The sequence below is a fragment of the Anthonomus grandis genome, chromosome 7 (genome assembly GCF_022605725.1).
Source record: "Anthonomus grandis grandis chromosome 7, icAntGran1.3, whole genome shotgun sequence".
NCBI lineage: Eukaryota > Metazoa > Arthropoda > Insecta > Coleoptera > Curculionidae > Anthonomus > Anthonomus grandis.
In genome coordinates this window covers 27,752,914-27,776,503 of record NC_065552.1, presented here as the reverse complement: position 1 = coordinate 27,776,503, position 23,590 = coordinate 27,752,914, and the positions used below count along the sequence as shown (strand labels likewise).

Here is a 23,590-nt window from a genome sequence, read left to right as displayed (position 1 = left end):
AACTATAATATTGTGCCAATTGAGAATATTTACAAAAGTCGTGAATTTCATTATTTTTTAAAGGGGGTCGTACGAGTAAATATTTGCTCAATCAGTTATAACAAAACACATTTTTTTTTAACACTTTTTATTTCAGCTATTATGAGAAATAATAATATACAATAGTGATAATAATAATAATAATAATAATAATTAAAACTTGTGTAAATCGTTAACCTCCCAATATACAGAATGACAGTTCATTATATTTATATCTTGTGTCTAACAATAAATATGTAACATTATTTACAAATTACTTTAAGCCGTTTTTTATGTAGAATTTCAAAAAAAGCTCTTATAAAAGTTTCATTGTAACTAATAACATAAAATAATAAAAATAAAATGACGCATCCTGTAATGCAAGAAAACTTATACAACTAAACTCGTATTATATACATAACTATATGAAAAAATATATTATATGAATATATTAAAACAATTGCAACTTATTCCGACATTCTACATTCAAACAACTATTTATTTGTTTTTTTTTCTTCTCTAAAATTAAACACATTCGCCCACGTGAATAGGTAAAAAGAAAGTAGTGACGAAAAAATAATGGGTGATGCGCGCGCCCTCCAGTGTATTCATAGTGTCTTTATTCATTCGTTAAGCCACCACTTTTATAACATCACAGCTGTTCTGTTGATTCACACTCTAAAACAAATAGAAGAGTTAGTCGATTTAGTTTTTTTTTTAATTTATTTATTTATGGGATATTCCATCACAACAATATAACTTGTATATTTACAAGCATAAATAAAATTTAATTGAGTTCCAAAACTAAATAACAAAATTGGGAAAATTAGATAGAATTTAGACCATAATTCGTACGGTTAAATACAATGTGAAAAGATTGAAAATTCCTAATTAATTATTTTATTAAAAATTCTAATAATTCTAATTACTGATTTCAAGATTCTATTTCTCGTAGGTAAATATTCACGCACTCTAATAAATCACTACAATCCATTTACAAGTTTACGTATCCTCGCTATATTTCATCTGTTTAAATTAATCGTCATTCTCAATTAAAGAATACTCTTAATCGACAACCAACAAACCTTAAATGCACAAAATCTTAAAAATATATGTTTCTTTCAATTGATAGGTTAAGCACTGCCTGATAAGGTGACCAGATTATGGAGGCATATTCAAGCTTAGAGCTATTGACAATATACTACAGTATCCAATGAATAGTCACTAAAATGTCTCAAAATAAATCTGAGCATTTTGGAAGACTTAACTATGGCATCATTTAAAAGATCCATGAAGGATAGATTTTCTTGAAAAATTACTCCTAAAACCTTTACTTTAGTTACATATTGCAGCCATTTACTGTCAACACAAAATTTGCGGATGAACTTGGGATTTACCGTAGAGTCTCAAATTTGGATGATTGCCTCAAACTGGTTGGTGCACCGCTAATAATATGGTGTTGAAAACCAGTAAATGTCATTCCATACTTTTCACTCGAGGTACAGGCCAGCTCAATCATGTTTATACCATTAATGGCACTCCTCTGGGAGTGTTATCTAGTATAAAAGGCCTTGGTAGAACTTTGGACTCCCAGTTACATTTTTCTCTTCATGTCACAACAACTGTATTACAGGCTATGCAAATGCTGGGTTTTATTAAGAGGTACACCAGAGATTTCCTGGACATTCCTTCTATTAGGCTTCTTTACTGTGCACTAGTTCGTCCTCACCTAGAGTCTGGTTCATGTATTTGGTCACCTCATTATAACAATCACATTCAGATTTGAGAAGAATGGATAAGATTTTTGTTTCAAGCTGATCTATCAACCTGATATCTATTCACAAAGGGATTTAATATATGATGCTAATACATCCATGTCGCCGAGAAATAATAATGTCATCTAAGATTATCGAAAATGTGTTTTGTCACCAGCTTATCAAAAATGCTGATTGAATGCGTCCGTATGTGCCAATATTTTCCCTTTCCATTATTTATGTATTGATGTTTCAAAATGATGGAGATTGAAAGTTCCGAAACCAAAGACAGTTCAAAAAACGTATTTTAGAGGACCTGTTAAAAAGCAGAGATGCACAAAACGATAGGGAGAACTTTATTAGTTCCAGTTGAAAATTTTAATGGAGTAAGAGATAATTCATCAAATGCTTCTTGGTATTTACTAAATATTGTCTAAGAACATGGTGATAAATTGGCAAATCATAAATATTGTCTAGTAGATAAATAGCATGGTAAATAAATAAGACTGTTTTAGTTGTCCATCCATCCATGGTTCTAGAATTATCAAAATGTACCTCCTAAGGGTAACTAGTGGTTTTTGAAATTAATTTTCCCCAAAATTTTTAGGATCATGCTGCAAATTACGTTGATGCCTTCTAATTTTTCAAAACTAAGACTGTTTAGAAAATATATAAGAAATAAAAAATATATATAAAATAGTACAAATTTAAATTTAGTTGTGTTAGATTCTAAACACAACTTATATAAAATAGTACAGAATCAGCAGAATGCAGGCAACAAAGTCACACCCCAAATACAAACACGTAAAAGAGTAATTTAAAGCATCAAGAACAATATTTAGAATCATCAGTCAGAGAAAATAAAACTGCTTTCCAAGTATTCCTCAAAATAATAAAAGGCACCATTTACTAAATATAAAATAACCAATATAATTAATAAAGGCAACATTTACTATATATAATAATATAATAATATAAATATAATTCACTACGGGAAAAGTCCCTGAACAATTTAAAATATCAATTGTGTCACCTATTTTTAAATCCGGAAAAAAAAGTAATATAAATAATTATTGACCAATCAGTGTAATAAATAATTTTGCTAAAGTTTTTGAGAAGTGCCTGAAAGATAGGTTAATGACATTTTTGCAAAGTAAAAACTTAATATCGAAACGACAATACGGTTTTCTTAGTGGGTCAAGTACAACAGATGCCCTATATCAACTTACTAAACAAATAACAGATAAACTGGAAAAGAACAAGAAATGTATTACAGTATTCCTGGATTTGGCAAAGGCCTTTGATACTGTGCCCTATGATCTTCTCTTGGATGTTTTATCTTCAAATGGAGTTAGGGGCCCAGTATTGGAGGTTTTTCAAAGTTATTTAACTGGAAGGCAGCAATATTTAAAAATTGAGGATACATTAAGTGAACCATTAGAAATAAAAATAGGAATACCTCAGGGAACCGTGTTAGGACCTTTACTGTTCATTACATATATTAACTCACTAACAGAATTAAAAACTAAAGATGGTGCTGTTATATCATACCCAGATAATACGGCAATAATTTTCTCTGGAACAACATGGGAAAATGTGAAAGACAGTGCAATAATCGGAATACGTAAGATAAAAAACTGGCTAGACACTTTTAAATTATCACTTAACATATCAAAAACTCACTATATTGCATTTTCATTAACTGAAGCAAACCGCTTATCATTTAATTCTCTTGATATAGAAAACAATACACAACAGGATAATATTATTAAAGAAGTTTACTTCACTAAATATTTGGGTGTTACTATTGATAAGCATCTAAAATGGAATCACCACATTTTAAATCTAACCAAAAATATTCGAAAACTCTTACACAAATTTTACATTCTAAAACAAATCTTAAGCCGGAAATTGTTGGTTGCAGTTTATAGGGCATTGGTTGAGTCATTGATTAGATACGGTATTGTTGCATGGGGTGGACTGTACCAAACTTCTTTGAAACCCTTAAATGTGGTACAAAATTATATTTTAAAAATCATGTTTGGGAAAAATAAACTATATTCAACCAATTTATTGTACTCATGTGATATATTTGATGTCCGATCACTTTATGTTTTGGAAGTTTGTTGCTTTGTTCATAAAAATCCTGAACTGAATATTGCTGTAACACATACCTTTAATACTCGCAATAAGATGAATGAACACTTAAAAACTCCCAAAAGTAATACAAATTTAAATAAGCGTTTTATAAATTATTTTGCACCAAAAATATTTAATTTAGTTCCAAAAGATATAAGAAAAATAGCGAATAAAAAAAAATTTAAGAAATCTTGCAGACATTATATTTATACAAATAATAAAAAAGTTAAAGAACTATTTAACAGCAGTTAAAATTATAAATTGGAATTTATATAGGTTAGGTTTAAGTAACCGAATATGTAGTTTAGGTCTTAAGTGAATATAAATTAGCATCAGATGGATTTATTGATATTTTGTAATATAAAAAATCTTGTTAACAGGCTCATTCAGGTTTTAAGTTACCTAGGTGCCTATGAGTATGTTCCTACATTCCTACATTCATGTAATTTATATTATTATGTATTGATGTATGAATATGAATAAATTAAAAAAAAAAAAAAAAAAAAAAAAAATTAATTTTCCTAAAAATTATCTTAGCTTCAAGATTTATTATATAGACTGGAATAACAATAAAGAAGGGGACACAAGAGTAATTGGAGCCTCGTCTGGTTCTAGAGAGCCTGTGATAATGTTATTACTATGCCTGGTATTGTGAAGGTGTATATCTGAATAACTTCTAAACTATGAGAATGTGAATTAAACATTGATATATATAGGCGCAAGGAAATGTAAGTATATGAAAACAATATATTGAATTTTATTGAATATATGAATACAACAATACCTATACCCCAGGCCAACCATAGTCCTGATACATCTCTGTTAAAGCTTAAAGATTTCCTGTGCATGGCTAGAATAGCTCCAGTTCAGAATAGCATAACACATATTTGCAGAAAAGTAACCATGGTAGGCAGTACAGTGAAAAAAAAGGTAGTAGCCCTTAAGGATCTTATCATGAAAAGTTTTAATTTATTTATTATTCTACTTAGCCTGCCTAATAGGTGATATACCTGTTCTTTCCATGTTAATTTAGCCTCTAAAATAAGTCCTAGAAATTTTGTGTGAGGCCACACCTGGTATATTAAGTGAATTTCTTTTTAAGCCGAAGTTTAACTTGCTGGTCTTCGATGTATTTAGGAAAGTCTATTGGCCAAAAACCATTCATGAATATTTTCATTGCTATGACCTACCATGTCCAACACAGGATCAGCAGAGGAGTACCTAATAACATTACTAGTATCATATGCAAAAAGGATAGGTATTAAATTTTGAACATTAGGAAGATCAAATGTATATGAGAAATTGCAGAGGACCAAGGACATTCACTTGACACACTGTTCATAAAATCAATATATTGACTGCGACCCTGAAGTTAGTCTTATACTATTAAAATCCAGATGGTATAATTTAATTTCCGGACAAGGTAAGGTCATAAAAAGAAGCATATGAATCCATACCCAATTCCCATTCTTCCGTGATAATTTGTGAGTCTGTCTATTGCCACTGTTGTAAAGTTATAATTTCTAAAACCAAATTGAGTATCTATAAATAGATTGTTTTTTTTTTCAAAATAGAAAGTTAATTGATCCTTTAAAATTGACTCAAAAATTTGAGAAACTATAGGAAGGAGAGAAATTGGGCGATAACTTATTAGTTCATCCTGAGATCCCCTAACCTTAAATATAGGAACCACTTTCAGTCTTTTAAGTATATCCGAAAAAATACTACAGAATTACGCTGGTTTATAAGTTTGATCAACGGAACAACTACACGGAACAACAAACTAAGTTCCTTAAGTTTGATCTATTAATATCAAAGAATTCTCTACCTCTACTGTTTTTTAAACTTTTAATTTTTTCTCTCATAATATTAAAGAAAGTCGGCTGAAATGAAAATAGAACATTGTCCATAGGAACAGCCATGTAATCAATTGGATGAAGTAGGCATTCTGCTAAGAATATTGTCTGCAATGGATGAGAAAAACGAATTAAAAGATTCTGAACTTGAAGAATGTGTTTTTAATATTACTTAAAACTTGTCTATTGGAGTTTAGTTTTTGCACATTGAAACTTTGTTATTGGAGTTGTTTATGTAAGAGTCCTAGGCATTTTTCTTTGCTTGACATATTTAAGCTTATACTTTGGTTTATATTACTGTTAATGATTAAATTATCGAAATGATCTGTGCGAAAATGAAATCTCGTTGAACTGAATAAATAAAATGAGTTTAAAGGATGTAATTTCCTTAATGTGATAATAAAATAAAATTGCTCACCTGGCTTTATCACTCAACGCTATTCTCGTTTGCTGTATCATTTTGTCCGTCACCTTCTTCCCTTTTCATGTTCTTAATTTGATTTTCGGGACTTCTTTCGGAGGGCGGAGATGTCGTACCTTTAATTTAAGAAAAAAATGAAAATATATAATTAATTTGGCCGACACTAATAAGGCCAAAATTGAGTGTTCCGAAGACTTTATAACGGTCGAAACATCGATATTTCAATATCTTTTTATGAAAGTACCTTTTGTTTTTGTTATTTGGACTGCATTCCATCAATTCCTTATATAAAATTACCATCGAGCGGCAAAAATACGCAATTGCAATAAATCGATACAAGAGTGCCTAACCATTTGCAGGTTTCAAATTTTAATTCATTCTAGACTGTCATGAAAGTTTTATTCAATTATTAATAGTACAATCATGGAATTGTCCCATCTTTTTCTAAATTAATGGTTGATTTAAATAAAACTGCAACGTCGTCAACTTTTTAATAAAACTTGGGAACATATTTCCACCACTCTTCAATTCAATTATAAAATAAATAATGAAGAATTACCTTGATCAAAAGGATCCGTAAGTTCACTATTCAATTTATCATTCGATTGCGACCTTAGAAAATCCTCCTTTAATGGAGGCCCCTTTTCACTTTTCTCATCACTATTAGACTCACTGGACCCATTCGAACCTTCCTGGTCTCCGTTCTTTTGTTGCCCGTAAACGGCCGAAGTATTTTCGAGATTCTGAGTTCCGGCCATTATGGCTGGAGACTGGACGTTTTGCTTCCTCACTTTATCCCCTAAATATAAATAATCAAATATAGTGATTGGTAAGAATTAACATGATGCAGCACCTCTTCTCCACAACGTAATTTCTTGCTGCTTAAAATATCTTCTGTCTTCGGTGTCCATCAGCACCAGATTTAAAAAGTACCTCACAGAGAATTTTTTGTTTATGTCTCTCATTGTTGGGGTCAGGTCGTAACCCGCCAAAAATACCCTTATCGGGATACTTTCACCTAAAAACGGGAAAAAAATATTGAAAATCAATATAAGTATTACGAGACCATCCTACCTCTAACAGGTGCTCCGTCCATTATTTCATACTTCGCTATGGTGACGTTTTCCGTAAAAATATTAGGCCCAGATCCGGTCGTTTCCCTTTTTATTATCGCAATTTCCATGTGTTTGATTTTTATCCTTACTAGTAAAAAGTAGATTTTGCCCACTATCACATCCTTTAAATGATACCTGATAAAGAAAATAGATAGAGAATGTAGTTTCTAATTCGAATGTGTGCAATAAAGTACATTTCATATTAGTGTGCCTTGTACAAGGTGCTCAACAAGAATTGTAACAATAAAATTTTTAATTTTCTAAGGATTCAAAATGAGCCTGAGCTTGTTAAACCTAATACCTATACAATAAGACCAATCATAAGGAACATAATTGAATAAAGGTAAAGCTAAATTTTCATGAAAATAAATCAAGCCGCAAAAAAGACACAGTAATATTATTAAAGAGTTGATACGTAGCAAAACTCCATTTAAAAAATCGTTATTATATTGTATCAACAGTTTGCAACCAATTACAGATACAAAACAAAGGTGATTTTTATGATCAAAAAGACCGGTTGGGTGAATAATTTAGACCATAAATAATTTTTTAATTATAAGTGAAGGTCAAATCTTTGAAAATTATTGTCAAATAAATAGACTTCTTATGAATGTAGATAAATGCTATTGTATCTCTTTTACAACAACTAGTAACAAAATTAACTAAAGTTACTGTCATTATTAACTCAATTGTAAAAAGAGTGCAGGTGAGTAAGAGACCTCGGTATAATCTTTGACGATAAATTGTTAATTGATAAACATGTTAATTATTTGGTTTCAAAATGCTTACAAATGCTCGAGTTTATTAACAGACAATCTAGGTACTAAAATGCTAAATCACATATTTCTTTCTATTATGTATTTGTCTAGAGTAAATTAAATTTAGTCCACTTATAAAAGCTTTGTCACTGATAGGAAACAGAGGGTTTGTTTGGATGGCAAATATTCAGAAGATGGGAGTGTTTTATGTACAAAAGTAAAGAGTAAGAAACAAAAGGAAATAGTAGGAAACAGAGGAAAGTATTTTGGGTCCCCTGCTTTATTCTATTTATACGTTTCAACTTGTTATGTGTTTAAAATATTCAAAACATCATATTTACGCTGACGACACCCAGATAATTTTTTCCTTTGATCCCTCTAATCCTGAATAGGCCAACCATTGTTTAAATGAAGACCTAAAATTGCTGTATGACCAATCCTTTGGCATTGTTTTCAGCTAAATACGAAGAAGTCTGTCGCTATGTTATTTACTAAATAAACTTTAAGACAAGACCTTCTTAATCGCATTCAGTTGCACATCAATAATGAACCAATTTCATTTGAAAACATGAGTAGGATTGGTGTATACATGGATATTGGCTTGAAATTGTTTCAACATGTAACAAAAAAGTTACAAAAAGGTTATTCCACGCTTAAATCCCTTTATTCCCAAAGATGTGTTGAATATAGAAACAAGAAAGATGCTCTGCGATTCCCTGATTCTTTCACATCTGAATTTCTGTGATACTGTTTATGGTCCTTGTCTTGATCATAGGGACAAAAAGCGTGTGCAAAAACTTCAAAATGCTTATGTGAGATACATATTTGGAATACGAAGACAACATGGGGTATCACACAAATTGAAGGACTTGCACTGGCTGAATATGTCTCGAAGAAGAGAATTCAATTACACTGTGCTTTGCTATAGAATCCTAAAAAATAAATGTCCTCCCTACCTAATAGATAGAGTTAAGTGCAGGGCTGTTACTAGCCGAGTCAATATAAGACATCAAAATCCTCTGGAGATCCCACGGCATCACAAAGAAATTTTTTAACGTAGCTTTTACTATAATATCGCAACTTGTGTGAATAAACATATAGCGGACCTCTCGCCATCTATAAATGCTTTTCGAAATAATACAAGGAAAATGCTTATAATTGGTTTGTTCTAATATTGTTTTAAGCACATACAACTTTATATTTTTGTATACCTATTGCTTATAGTCAATTAAATATTAAGTAGCAAGAGTTAGGTTTAGTTGTTTTTATTATACAAATTTTATTATCTATGTCTGAACTTTTATTACTTTAATTACCTAAATTTACAAATTTATATTACACCTATACCTTAAGGTTGAGACTTGTGTTTGTTGTAGGTTAGTATATTAGTTACCAGGATGCAACAGCTCTTAACTTTCTGTTTAGAAGCTGAAATTTGCCTTTTAATCCATGTCCCTATTTTCGCTGACAGATGTACTGAGATTTTCTTGAGGATTCATAAACGTTTTTATTATTATTATTATTATTATTATAAAGATAGAGTTGAAAGAGTGCAAATTAAATTTTTGAAAAGTTCATTTTACATGTGAAATTTAAATATAATTACTAACAATATAGAAGATATAACAATTCATTTAAAAATATTAACTCTCGAAAAGAAGAGGAAACTAGTGGATATTATACAGTGTGTTAGGGGTTTGATTTCTGAGACTTTAACCACCTGTTGTACGTCCAATTTTATCGAAAAAAAGCCATATAAATGGGGGTCGCACTCTTCACCTCTCAGAATGAGAGCCATATCAAAATTTAGTTTCTCGAATTTTTACGGGTTCACTGAAACTTATTTTTCTATCACTTTTATGCTCTCCACATGCATAAAAGTGGTCTTGTTTTAAATGTGATTCAATTCACCACCTTTTAAAACCAATTTTACTAAAAATTTACTTTAAATAATAAACGAAAAACTTTGATTTTGATGAAAAATTTGGTAAAATTGTGTGCATTTCGCAGTATTAATCTTTAACTTAAAAACCAGGCTCTTAAAAAATCCTTTTTTTCTTTCAGTTTGCATGCAACGCTAACAAATAAAATGTAGGTAATATTTCGTTAGGTAGTAAGGGAAAGAGATATTTTTATGATAGGGAAAGGTAAGGGCACACATTGATACTCATTATATGGATTTGCCTCGCCACCTCGTTCTCCCAATTTATCTCCTCTAGATGTCTTTTTTGGGAACTATGAATCAGAAAGTTTACCAGGAATTCCAAAAGTTAAGTTCAATAAGTTTTAAATACCATAATTTACTTGAGGTATAATAGCATAGCTTACTGCATAAAAAACTAAAAGAAAAAAAAAAGATTTAAGGGCCTGATTTGTAGTTAAAGCATAATACCTGTTTGAAGCAGTTCGTTTTCGATTGTGAAGAAGCCTATTTAATATTAAAATGCCTCGAGGTATAAACTTATCTGAACAAATAAAAAAAAACTTAAGTAATAATTGAGAAGCACAATGCGGGAGTGAAACAAGTAACAATCGCTAGAGAACTTGATCTTCATAAAAGTGTCATATTATGTAAACAAATCAAATTGTGGCAAACTAGAGGCACTACTGCCAGCATCTCTAAGCCAGGTAGACCCAAAAAAACAACATCTGCAACTGACAAGCTAATTAGGCGATGTTCTATAAGAAATCCATTTTTCTCCGCCGAAACTATAAAAAAGGCATATCAAATAGCCAAATTCGTTTAAGATTCGCAAAAGAACACTTACATTGGACCTATAATCAATGGAAAAACGTTTTATGGTCAGATGAAAGTAAGTTCAATTTATTTGGGTCAGATGGTATGAGATGGGTTAGACGTCCCGATCCCGAGAATGAAAAATTCGACCCAAAGTACACTATTCCCACAATCAAACATGGAGGCGGTAATGTGTTGGTGTGGGGATGTTTTTCCGGGCATGGCGTTGGACCACTGGTGAGAATAGATGGGATCATGAATAGCCAATATTATCTAAACATCTTAAGGAATAATATGCTTCCCTACGCCGAGGATAATTTGCCGTTAATTTGGTAATTCCAGCATGATAACGACCCCAAGCACACTTCTAAAATTGTTAAAAATTTCCTAACCTCTCAACAAATTCAAGTTCTGAAGTGGCCAGCTCAAAGTCCAGATTTAAATCCCATCGAGAACTTGTGGGAGCACCTAGACAAAAAAGTTCGACAAAAAAATCCAAATAAGTTCCGAAATAAAGACGAATTATTCCAAGTCCTAAAAGAAACATGGAGGGAAATTTCCGGAGATATTATACACAATCTTCTTGAATCTATGTCAAGAAGGTGTAGTGAAGTTGTGAAGAATAACGGTTATGCCACAAAGTATTAGTGTGCTTTTATCCACATTTTGTATTATAACATAATTATGTCATAAAAATAAAAAGTTTCTCCATTTTTGTCCTTAGAGATAATAAATTTTGTTTGCATATTTTGTAATAAATTATTTGTTTTCAATTTTTTTTTCTAATTATTTTCGTCACTACTAGATATAACCATAAACATTTATACAATTACTTCGAATTAGTTTTAATAAGAAAAAAATAAAAATATTAAAAGTTATTATTTCTCCACTTTTGGCCGGCACTGTTCAAAGTTTCACCTAGGCAGCTTAGGCTTAGATATCTTTTCCGTATACCGAAAATGATAAAGATTTCTTTCTTCATTCTCAAAATGCCTTGAAGAAGTTGTAGTTTTTTTTTTGGTTGACTGTCAGTGATAATGACTTAATTTTTTTAACACGTAAAACACAGTAGCTGGATTGTTAAACAGTTAGTACTGTAGTGGATTTACTGTTTGGGTCCCAAATAAATAAATAATTAATTATAATTGCAATTAACTGTTTTGGCAATTTATATAATACTCTGTACGTAATAGCTTCAAGCTTAATATATTAAATGAATCACACTTGGTTAGTCCCCCATTACATTTGGTCAGTTCCTCTTTGTCGATATTCATAATTTATGTTATAAATATAAAAGTTTTACAAATTTTACTGAACCCACATTGGGCTGGCATATAATAATTTTTATACTACAAACGATTTATACAAGGTTATCATTACATCTATATTATCGAAAAGCTTACTATAACATAAATGTCAAAATGCTTTAGTTAGTTAGTTAATCCTTGCTCTTTTTTAATATAGGTAAGCGCTAAATGTTTTTTGAATGCTCCTTCATGGCCTACTATGACAGAAACAATAAATTTTTATAAAAAGGGACTTTTTGACCATAAGACTTTTTATATATTATGTGTGATACATCGTTGTAAATGTCATTAAATAGGCTTTCATGTAGTTTTTTTTCGGTCCATATAAAAAATAAAAGTTGATAACAAAACGTCGGATTTAAACTGTCTATACATCAAATTGTGAAGCAAGAAAAGTGGCAATGAAAGAGTACTTTCGTTTTTTGGTATCTGTTAAAAAAGAGCTGGTAAAAAATAAAAACCTAAAACAAGATATCTCCGGAGGTATTCGGAATTTTAAAATGGTTGAAACTGTATTTAATTAAGATGATTACTGATGATCTGAAGTTGGTTCGTATCATTTGTACTATGCTGGACTGCCTGAAGCTGCAAGAGGACATGAATAGGGTCTTTAAATGGTATGACAGAAATAAACTACCCCTAAACTGTGACAAATGTAAAAAAATGACAATTTCCATTCTTCATGAAGAGATTTTATACCCATATATATTGAGTGGTTCTCAGTTGCTAGACTGTTCTTCAGTGAAGGATTTGGGCGTTGAAGTAGATAAGAGGCTCACATTCAACCAGCATGTAGCACAGGTCACTGGTTCAGCCTTAAAATCCCTCGGGTTTATAGTAAGGTCCACTTCTCAATTTAGGAATATGTCCAGCTTGACTGTATTGTACAATGCATTAGTAAAGTCTAAATTAATGTATGGCTCTATGTTGTGGTTCCCCATCTATGATGTTCATGTTAACAGACTGGAGTATGTACAGCGCAGATTCTTAAAGTTACTTTCTGTTAAGTTGGATGGAGTATATCCAGTAAGAGGTGTGGAACAGGAGTACCTGCTGAATAGATTCAACTATTTGTCACTAAAGCAAAGTACTATTCTCTCTAGTCAGATATTTTTATATAAACTTTGCAATAATAAAATTGATTGTTCTGAGCTCTTAGAGAGGCTACCTCTATTTGTTCCTCCTGCCAATACAAGGAGGCACCATATATTTTATCCCTCTCTTAACTTAACAAATCTGTCCAGCAAAGCTCCACTGTGCCGTGCGTGTACATGGTATAATCAGATGAATGCTATAGATGTCGACATCTTTAGCAGCACTGAATATGTTTTTAAAAAAAGGATGTGTTCCTCTCTTAATTTGAATGATACCTGATTATTTTTCTGTGATTGTTATCATTTGGTTAGTGTGTCTTATATTCTTACAATTATGCTATTGTTTTAAATGTTGTTATCACTCTATATTGGATCTTATATTATTTTTTTATATTATTTTTTTTTGTACTACTTATTTAAGGTGCTTATAACTTGTACTGTTTTAATTTTAATTATTTCGATTGTCTTGTAATTGGAAATTTTCCTGTTGGACAATAAACTATTTGAATTTGAATTTAATTAAGGATCGAATTGCGCAACTTTTCTCTAATTTAACCGACCTCGTATCTCCTACCGTTTCCGAGATCCCCATGCAGTTCATCCTTATCTTGGACATCCTGTATAGTTTGTTGAAAGGTGTCTATTTTGCATTTACTTATATGAACAGTAACTAGTAGATAGCATTACAAAAACCATTAAATGAATAAATTTAGAAATTACGTCCTTACCGATCTGTAATACATAACAATTTTATTATTGCCTTTATATGAATATTATCAAACACATTAAAAATATGTTGTTACGAAATAAATTACATTGCTTAGCACAGATAAACCAGGACATATGATATTTTCTTCAGATCTATATAAAGTTTCAAAGCCAAAATTACAAATTTAAAAGACATTTCTTTAGACCAAATTAATGAAAACAAACCATCATTTAAATTACCATTGTGTTAATAATCAATCAAAATTTGATGATCAAAAAACTGACCTTGATTGTGACCCTGAAGTGTTTAATATACTATAGGAAAATGATATGATAAATAAAATTAAAAGCATTAGAAAACTTCACATCAATATTATCACTAAGTTACCATGAAAGTCTATGCAAATCTTAAGAAAAAGATAACTATTTTCTTACTTGTAATGATTACAAAATACTTACTTAGATTTATTATATTCGAACTCAATATGCAAACAGTCTTCAATTCCAACTTCCATTTTAATGGAATTATTCATCTCAGGATAGCTACATAAAGTATGGACAGCAATATCCACTTCTTTTACAATGTCAGACAGCCGACGTACAATCGTTACACGAAGAAAATATCGTAGTCTAACATTGCTTCCTGTAAATATAATAAATATTAAATTGATATTTGATGAAGTGTAGAAGATTTTTATACATACCTGTATAAACCTCAAAAGGCTTTTCAACATTACTAAACTCAAAATTATAACTTGTATGAGCAATCATCTCTCCAGGCCGAGCCAATTCCTTCAATAAAGAGGTGAATTCATGATGGGTCCCCCTATCATAAAACATCTCTATTTGACCAATGAATTCGATTTTGATACCCTGGTGTTCTAGCTTGCTACCTGGCTTTTTAAGACTTATATTCACCTAGAAAATTGTTACATTAATATTAAATGTATTACAATATTTTCGCATAGAATTACTTTGCCAGAAACTGTCTCTCCATCATAGTAGAGGAGCAATCGCTCTTTTTTGCCATCTTCAGTTTTCACTTCCGCAGTTTTCCTTGTTTCTTGGCCGTCGAGGTAGATATCTACTTCGGCAGACTGGCCAAAGCCAAAAAAACTCTGAAAGAACAATACCAAAAAATGTGTACAAAACAGTAAGTTAATATAGGAGGAAAATAAAAAACAAGTTTGGGGTAATACAACCTATTTATTTATTCTTTAACCGTTAAACGTAGGAGAATAAAGTGGATAATTGAATTTTTTCTATTTAAAGTTCTCCAGGAACGTCTTTGTTTTACCGGAAGGAGACCGAGCATTGACATAAAAAAGGAAGGCTTTTTTGACGCATTTTCATTGACATTTCTAAGACTTATTGGTCCTTCACAATATTAATTCACATTAATTGTTGGATGTGGGTTGAGAAAATTACCAATAAAAATATTGGTTAAATTTTTTGAGCCTAACTTGTCTCAAACAACTGTGTCATAACTTTTTCAACAGAATTCTAAATTTTTGCCTTTTCTAGAACACTTTGTTCTGGTTTCTTCCAAACCATGCTTTGAAATCATAAATACTCACTACGAACCTGAGAATCCAAGAGAAATAAATCAAAAGACAACACAAAATCTTGGTCTCAAAAAAATTATTTACTTTTATTAGTCAAAGTCGCGACACGTGTTTCGCTCCTAAGAGCATCGTCAGATCTTAAAAAGGTTAAAACACGACCGACTGGTTCAATTATAAAAATTTAAAATTTTGTGTGTACATTTTTTTGAGACCAAGACTTTGTGTTGTTTTCTTTTGATTTATTTATATCAAGGTCTCTTTGAGAATATGGACTTTGAGACTTCTTTCAATCCAAGAGAAATGCCAGACTTCTTGAATTCTCTTACATTTAGATACATTTGTACTTGTAGTTACATTTACATGAAATATCCACTTCATAATTTTAAATTAGACACTTTTAACTCTTTTTTTTTAAATACTTTTAATTAACATTATATTGATATTACAGTTCATCAGAATATTCAAAATGGTATTTATTTTTGGTTAAAATTTCATATATATTACCATAAATTGATTGCTTCAAGCTTGTAGGAATGAAGCTGCCACATTTCATAGTTTTTCCTAGAATTTGACAAGTTGTCATTAATTAGTCCTGAATAACAGCTGACATAAAATAAAATACAGAACACACAACCTTCAATTTTCACATAAATGGCTCTAAGTAAGTTTTCTTTAATACAAATAAAGTCATATCCCTTTTGGTAAATTTGATTCAAATTAGGAGTGCTGTCAAAATAATTAAAAATGAAAAATCAATAGCAACAGATAGTCTACCTGTATATATTATCAAGGGTTGTATAGATTTGTTGGTTAAGCCTTTGATGTTTATATTTGACCTTTATATAAAAAGTGGGTCATATCCAAGTAAGACAAAAATAATGTTATAAACTATACCCAATATATATATAAATCTTTTAAAGCTTCTAGAAGCTTTCAAGTTGAGGTAATATAAAAAGATATCAAAAAAGGTTTTTGATGTTGTTACTTATTATTGTATGTCAAAAGTCAAAGTCAAAATATACTTTATTTGCTAAGTTTACAAACTTGTGCTAAAAGCTTCCTAATCCTTGAATCTATAATACTAGTAGTTATTTGGTTATACAGGATACAGAATCGATTTTGATTGTATATAGGAGCATATTTTATATAATCAAAGAAAAAACTAAAAAAGAAGAAAAGGCAAGAACTAACATAAAACAAGAATAGTAATAAAAAAAATCTGATCAACAGATATATAATTAATTTTAAATATTAAAATGTTGTTAAAATTCTCTTCAATGCTGTAGTAAGCTTTTGGTAAGATTAATTTCTTTAGTTCCCTCCTAAACTTTTTAGGGTCTGTAACAGTCCTAATTGAAAAAGGAACATGATTAAATATTTTAAGACTAATAAATATAAAAGAGGTTCTTGTAAGTGAGGAGGTGGGGATTGGAAGAGATAAGTTGTTTACTTGACAAGTATTATGACTGGCGCAGGATGGTGGACTAACGGACTTAAGTATGAGTGTAGCAGTATCCAATATAAAGAGTGAGAGAACTGTTAAAATTCTTTCAGCTACAAAAAGAGGTTTAGACTCTCAGACCACCACCACACAGATACCTTATTGTTTTTTTCTGAATAGTAAAAATGATGTCAAGGAGTCCCTTGGAGCACAAACCCCAAAATGGCAACCCATACTGGATATGAGAGTCTATTAAGGCGAAATAAACTGAATGAGCAAACAACCCCCCCTAACTCATGTCTGGCAACCCTGACTGCAAAACAACCAGAAGAAAGTTTAGCAGCGAGGTCCAAAACATGGTTGTCAAACCTTAAACTGAGAGTTCTAACTACTTGTCTTTGCTATGCCACAGAATTGTAGTATCATTGGCAAACTGAACCACTAGTCCATGCAGTGGTAGAGAGCTTAAGTCATTAACGTTTAATAAAAGTAAAATAGGAACTAACACTGACCCTTTAGTTACACCACAGTTAAGGTGTGCTATCCCTAAAGAAAATCCAGATGCAACCACCCTCTGGATGCGACCAGACTGGTATCACTTCAACCACCTTACTTATAGCCATATTTATATAACATACTTGATTTGTTGAACTTCAAGGTTCCTCATCAAGCAGTTAGGTACACCCCAGCATCTGGTTCCAATTTAGGAGCATGATTTTGCATTTTTGTGAAAATTAATAATGTTAAAGATTGTAAAATGATTATAAACAATGCAACAAAATTATATGAGTTTATAGTAAGAAATTGTAAGAGTTTTACCAATACTAAATGTTTTAGATCTATCAATGTGTCACACATAAGAAGAGTTTTGAAGTATTGTTCCATTGATTGGTGCCCTTGTTATAACCTGCATATTTTAATTATCAAGAGAGTGTAGAATAAACTATTAAGATATAATATTAACTACAAGGATACAGGTATGTATGAGCTGCAGATTCACAAATTAGAGATAATGAATAAATTTAATTTAATGAGTCTGGAAAGGTAAAGAAAGTTGGCATGTCTGACATTTTTGTCCAAATTAATTAGAAGCAAAATAGACTATCCCAATTTATTGAGTATGACAGCTCTTAATGTACCTGTGCATTGGACAAGATGTCCACTGCTATTTACTTGGTTCTTAACCTACTCTATCTATAATTGGTTTCATACTATATAGTTTGTAAATATATAAATAAAATAATAAATAAATATAATCCCACTTATGGTATAGGTTTTTGGGGATCTTGCGATAAACAGCTAATGCATACAGTATTTATCAAACAAAAAAGCAAAACCATGAGACTCAGGCAAACAACATTTATATTGAAGACTGTGTCCTTCATTCATAAGAGGTATAGGACTACCCTGAGACAAAATTCATCTACATATACCACCAGACAAACCTATAAGCTATTATTATTAGTTCCCAGAACTTTCCACTTGACTGTTTTGTTTGCAATGGATGAAAACTTTTTAACCTTTCAAGTAAAATCAGAAAGATGTATGAGGAAATGGAATTTAAGAGGGAAGTCAAAAGGTTACTTATTGCAAGAGCCTATTATGACATTCAGGAATATTATAATGACTAGTTTTAATACTAATAGCCTTGAAATATATGTATATGTTCTATTCAAATTTTTACCAGTATGTGACATTTTAGCTTAGGTATTTTGTTGTTGATGTATCTGCAAGTTTTTTGTAGTTTTTTATATTGGGTTTTGTATTTTTTTTATATTGTCTTGCATAGTAATTATTTAAAAAAAAAATATGACTGGTTTAGCACTATTATTTGTAAGTTGTGTTATGTTTTTTAAGACAGGACAGTTTTAATTTGACCATTTTAATTTGCAAATATTTTTTCAGCTTTGTTGAAAACAATTTTGTTAGAAACAATAAAGCATTTTTTGATTTGATGATTAGTTATATTGTGTACAACTTTAAGAAACATTGTAATCCATTTGACAATTTTGTAATGCCATTAGGCAAGTTCAAATAAGGAAAGTAATTATAATAATAATAAATAATAGATCAGCTTATTTACAATAATGAAAAAAAATATTACAAAATGATTAATTTCAATTTACCAGTAAATATACAATAATCACAGAAGTAGTAGTATACTACTTGTATGTGATAACTTATTACACCTATACATAATAATAACAATAACAAAACATAGATAAAGATAAAGAATAATAATAACAATTGCTTCCCGGATTTAGGTCATAGCTACAGGTAATTTAGATTTTGACAAGTTCAGTAATAAATGTCTTTTTTTTAGGATTTGGGTCATATCTGTGTATGTCTTGTTCGGTGTTTGTTTTTTTGTAATATGTAATTCAACTTGGGAGATCTGCAACTTCTTAGTTTAGTTTAGTTATCCTATGTAATATTTATTAAATTATTAAAACTTTCTCTGCCCATCTGATGTATCCAATCTCTAACATACATTTTAAAATTTTTATTATTTAATTTATCTCAAATATTGTAGGGAACAAAGTTGAAAATTTGTGAAATGTAATGCTTACTATATTGCTGACCAATAGTTTTACAATTACTGCACAAAATCAGTTAATTTGATAGATATTTTTTCGCAACAATAATTCATATTATTATTTCTTAATTTTTGTGTTAATTTCATTAAAATAATATCAATGCAGTTTAAATAATGGTTACAAGTGATTCACTACATCCAGTGTATAAAGTATAGTAAGATTTACAGATTAACTGATACAGTCATGAAAACATTCATTTAAAATAATCAGATTTTTTTTTCTGCAGATCAATTAAAGTTAAACATTCATTGCAAAGGATAAACTACAAATATCCGCCTCCAAATTAATACTTGATAGGGAACAATATATATGATAGTATTTTTTGTAGCCTGGACTTACTTACCATTGTATCCCAAAGAGGAGTGTGGTTTTAACTTCTAATACTTTGCAAGTTAGCTAAAATAAACAGGAAATTAGGTAATACCGCCCCAAAAGTTCGCATTTAATATTAAAACAAGAATATTGATAAAAGCTTCTCTGACGTTACCACCATTATTAAAAAAAAATATAAAATTACTTTAGGAATGATGCCCGGCGCTGAACGATGAAAAATCCTGTTCCATATAATAAGCAAACGTTTTCTTACAAGATTTTAATAAAAATATCGCAGGAAAAATGGAAATAGTTAGCAGAAAACACAATTTTTATTGAGATTTTCCTCAAATAATAACATGCAGAATTTCTTTTGACGTCTATTCGGTAAATTCGATTTGACGTTTGACACATTATCGCTGATAAGACAGGGCCGGGGATGTACAGGTGACATAAGTGACGCCATTAAGCTGTGTCTACAAAGATGCGGTAGTTACTAATTACGTTTCGTTTTTTCTGGTCGTCTGACCATACCAGCTGCAGCAGAAGTGATAATTTTCTGCGTTGCGTAGAACGTTTTTTAAGGTGCACGTACTACACGTCCATCTGTTTTCACTTAATGGTATCCTTAGACCTAACTACTGCCAGATATCATTAACACTAATTGAAGATAAATAAAATGGACTGCAGCTTCTTTCTTAAGAGAAATTCCAGACAGTTCAGACAGTAGTACACAGCATTACAAGTCTTAAGCTGAGACTCATAGAGCTGTTTCTTTATTTTGAAGAATAAACCGACTTGCATAAACCATATTAGTTTTTGTTTAATGTAAATTTGAAATGCTCTCTTTTTTATTTTGATTTTTTGCTGTTGTTAATGTTCGCCTGCCTCATGCATATCTTAAGTTTTCTCTAATAATTGAAATTTACATTTCATTATTTTGTTTTTACTTGGTTCTCGGTGTTCTTTTCTCCCCTTTTGCATACTTATTGCCGTTTTTCTTGCTCCACTTTATGCCTCTTACCTGTAGGATGTATAAGTTTTCCTCCTAATTTACACTTATATGTGTCAGAATTATATTTAATTACATTTTATTTAGTTAACCTGGTTCTAATATTTTATATTTGAACTATATCTCTATATATATTACTTGTAAAAGTATTGTAGAGAGCAGGGCTACTTCACATAAGCTTATTTTCAAACGAGTCTTGTGGATCGTTTATACAATCGCGAGATGCTCTTTATTTGTCATATTTTTTCTATTATTATTATGTTATAACGATAAATCTTTAAGGACAAATAAAAAAGTGTTGAATTTTAATTTAATTTGAATTGCATTTCTATCTGGGTTCTTTGGAGAAGTCTCTTTATATGTTCTTTAAATCGTAATCATTAACTACAAGCAGTCCAAAGTTTTTTGAGCATTCTCAGAATGTTGAAACTTATTAATAATCCAACATAAGCCTAAGAGATTCTTAGAATAGACTAACAGTATCTCAGTATTAACTTATCATGAATTCTTTACGACCATTCAAATCGTTTTGACCACACAATGTAACACAGTCTTAAATTCATAAATAAAATATAAAACAAAAAATGCTCAAGAAAAAACTCAGTGCGTCCAAAGCAACCAGAAATCCAAAGCAACAGAGAAAAAAAATCATATATATAAAGGATCGACAACAGGATCGGACAACCACAATCTCTGGTACCTCCAGTTTTGGAGAATTTTTTTAAAATTCAACTTACCGTCCTTTTTCTAACTTTTTTTAAATAAATTATTTAAAGATATTGCAGTTTGAGCATCCGATCAAAGCAATGTAAATACTCGTATAATCTGATGGTTATTACTGTACATAAAAATCTGAAACACTATTATATATATGAAATGTATATAATAAATATTACGTTGCTGTTGTATCAATAAAGAGGTGCTAATCAGGTGGACCCGACAGCATCTCTGACGAAAGTATCTGGCATAAAACAGGCGAAGGCCCACATAAATGGGTCCTCTGCCTGCCTCACCAGTCAACTACTGCGATTTAAAGAGACGCAAAATCTGGCTAGTGACAGGTCTTTTAACCGGACACTGGCATTTAATACGCCATAGGTAATGCGGACAACCCAGAATGCTGCTGGTGTTGTCAGTATGAAAAAAAGAGGAAATTGCAAATTACCTTATCGCGCTAGATTTAAATATCTTGGTAACGCCTACAGGTTACCCAGTAACATTAAGTTCTTCAAACCAGAGTGCCTCTTTAGTTTTTCCAAAGCAATTGGCCTCTGGTCACCCTCGATGGATGACGACTTTCATAATGCTTCATAATTCAATTCAATACTTTATTAATTACAAAACTCAAGATTTGCAATTTAGAAGATAAAAAGTCATCTGCCCAACACATCAAGTCTTAAACAGAGTCTAAAACAAATATTTAAATCACAATAAAATAAAAGGTATAATATTAATTTAAAAACTATTGTAAAATAGATCTTCCAGATCAGATTTTTAGTGGTCTGTTTAAACTTATGTTATCATGTACAGATTGACAGTGTATAATTTTGTTGCAATCGCGATAGAACTTTGATATAATGATATATGAGAGTCAATGTTGTGTTAATAAAATATTTTAAAATTTTTATGATAATATAAAAGTTTGATGGTTAAGTCAGTAATGTAACTCTATATCTAACTAAAAACCTAACTAATTTGTTTTCTGTCTTTCTTTGAAATGTAACTAGTTCTGATTAAATTAAATTAAGGAACCTATATTATTGTCAGAAAATAGCATGCAGTTAAGTGTTGCAGTAGAGATTAGTAAAAATTAGGGTTAGTAAAAATAAAGGAAAGTAAAACTGTAGTCTCCATAACAATCTGGATTGCTAAAGAGAGTTTAGTGGGAGAAATAGTCAAAGGCTTTTGTGAGATCACTAAAATTGCAGACACTGACTCCGCTTCCCTTGAAAGCTTTTACCAAATAGTACACTAATGAGCTGATAGTCGATATCCTATTTAGCTAGTTTAAGTTCAACTGGTTTAGTTAGTGATTGGCATTTTTGATGGAACTGGGGCTCTCAGAGTTATCTTTATTACCCCTCTTAAATATTGTTATAGCTTTACTTTACTTAAGCTACAAATATACTATATACGTATTAACGATTATTGATAGTAGTAGAACTTCAGCAAGGGTTAGATTATTATTGTAGATTAATTGACATACTTATCTTTAATATGGCAGACTTGCATTTTTTAGATAATTTATTTACAGATTGAGGCATATTTGTGGGAAGATTCGCAGATGTTTGTAGTATTGATGGATTGTTCTTGAATACAGAAGAGAAGTAAGAAATGCTAATATCATTTCATCAATTCTGCTCATGGAGATGTATCTCATTTGGAATAGTACACAGAACAGCCACCAAGAATGTCTTTTTCTTGTAATCTTTGTTTTATGATCTTCTTGTAGTCATTTCTAGTCGGCAAAGTAGTCAAATTGGATTATATACTTTTAACCATATGAATAATGTGTGATGTTACCGTGCTGAACTGGTGGATACTAGAGCATTGTTATTCTCAAACATTTTGCCTTTCTGAGCTTGACTAAATGGTAATTCTATTAGACCATACTCGGAATAAAAAAATTTTAAATACTACCCGATTTATTTTTTATTTTCCCGCCAATTCAAAATCCAGAGTGAATTTTTTCAAATATATTTTATTCCAGTGTACCCCCGCTACTGATTTTATCAGACCTTAGATAACCTCAGAAA

The 23,590-nt window shown here is 30.7% G+C and overlaps 1 protein-coding gene across 1 annotated transcript; it reads right to left on the bottom strand.

Annotated features, from left to right (window-relative positions):
- Positions 1 to 540: 540 nt before the first annotated feature.
- LOC126738406 (vacuolar protein sorting-associated protein 26B-like) lies at positions 541 to 20,214 on the bottom strand. Its single transcript, XM_050443725.1, has 10 exons — positions 20,028 to 20,214; positions 19,854 to 19,906; positions 14,882 to 15,025; positions 14,612 to 14,825; positions 14,367 to 14,550; positions 7,263 to 7,438; positions 7,042 to 7,206; positions 6,748 to 6,987; positions 6,186 to 6,304; positions 541 to 696 (listed from the first exon to the last, which is right to left on the bottom strand). The coding sequence occupies exons 2-9, from the start codon at positions 19,854 to 19,856 to the stop codon at positions 6,195 to 6,197; spliced, it is 1,236 nt and encodes a 411-aa protein (XP_050299682.1). The 5' UTR covers positions 19,857 to 19,906; positions 20,028 to 20,214; the 3' UTR covers positions 541 to 696; positions 6,186 to 6,194.
- Positions 20,215 to 23,590: the final 3,376 nt, after the last annotated feature.

What these genes read in the sequence shown, in the direction of transcription:
- LOC126738406 (XM_050443725.1), bottom strand. An exon ending in GCCTTTTGAGGTTTATACAG is followed by an intron (nt 14,551 to 14,611) that starts GTATGTATAAAA and finishes TTATATTTACAG; the next exon opens with GAAGCAATGTTAGACTACGA. An exon ending in TTCGAATATAATAAATCTAA is followed by an intron (nt 7,439 to 14,366) that starts GTAAGTATTTTG and finishes TTTCTTTATCAG; the next exon opens with GTATCATTTAAAGGATGTGA.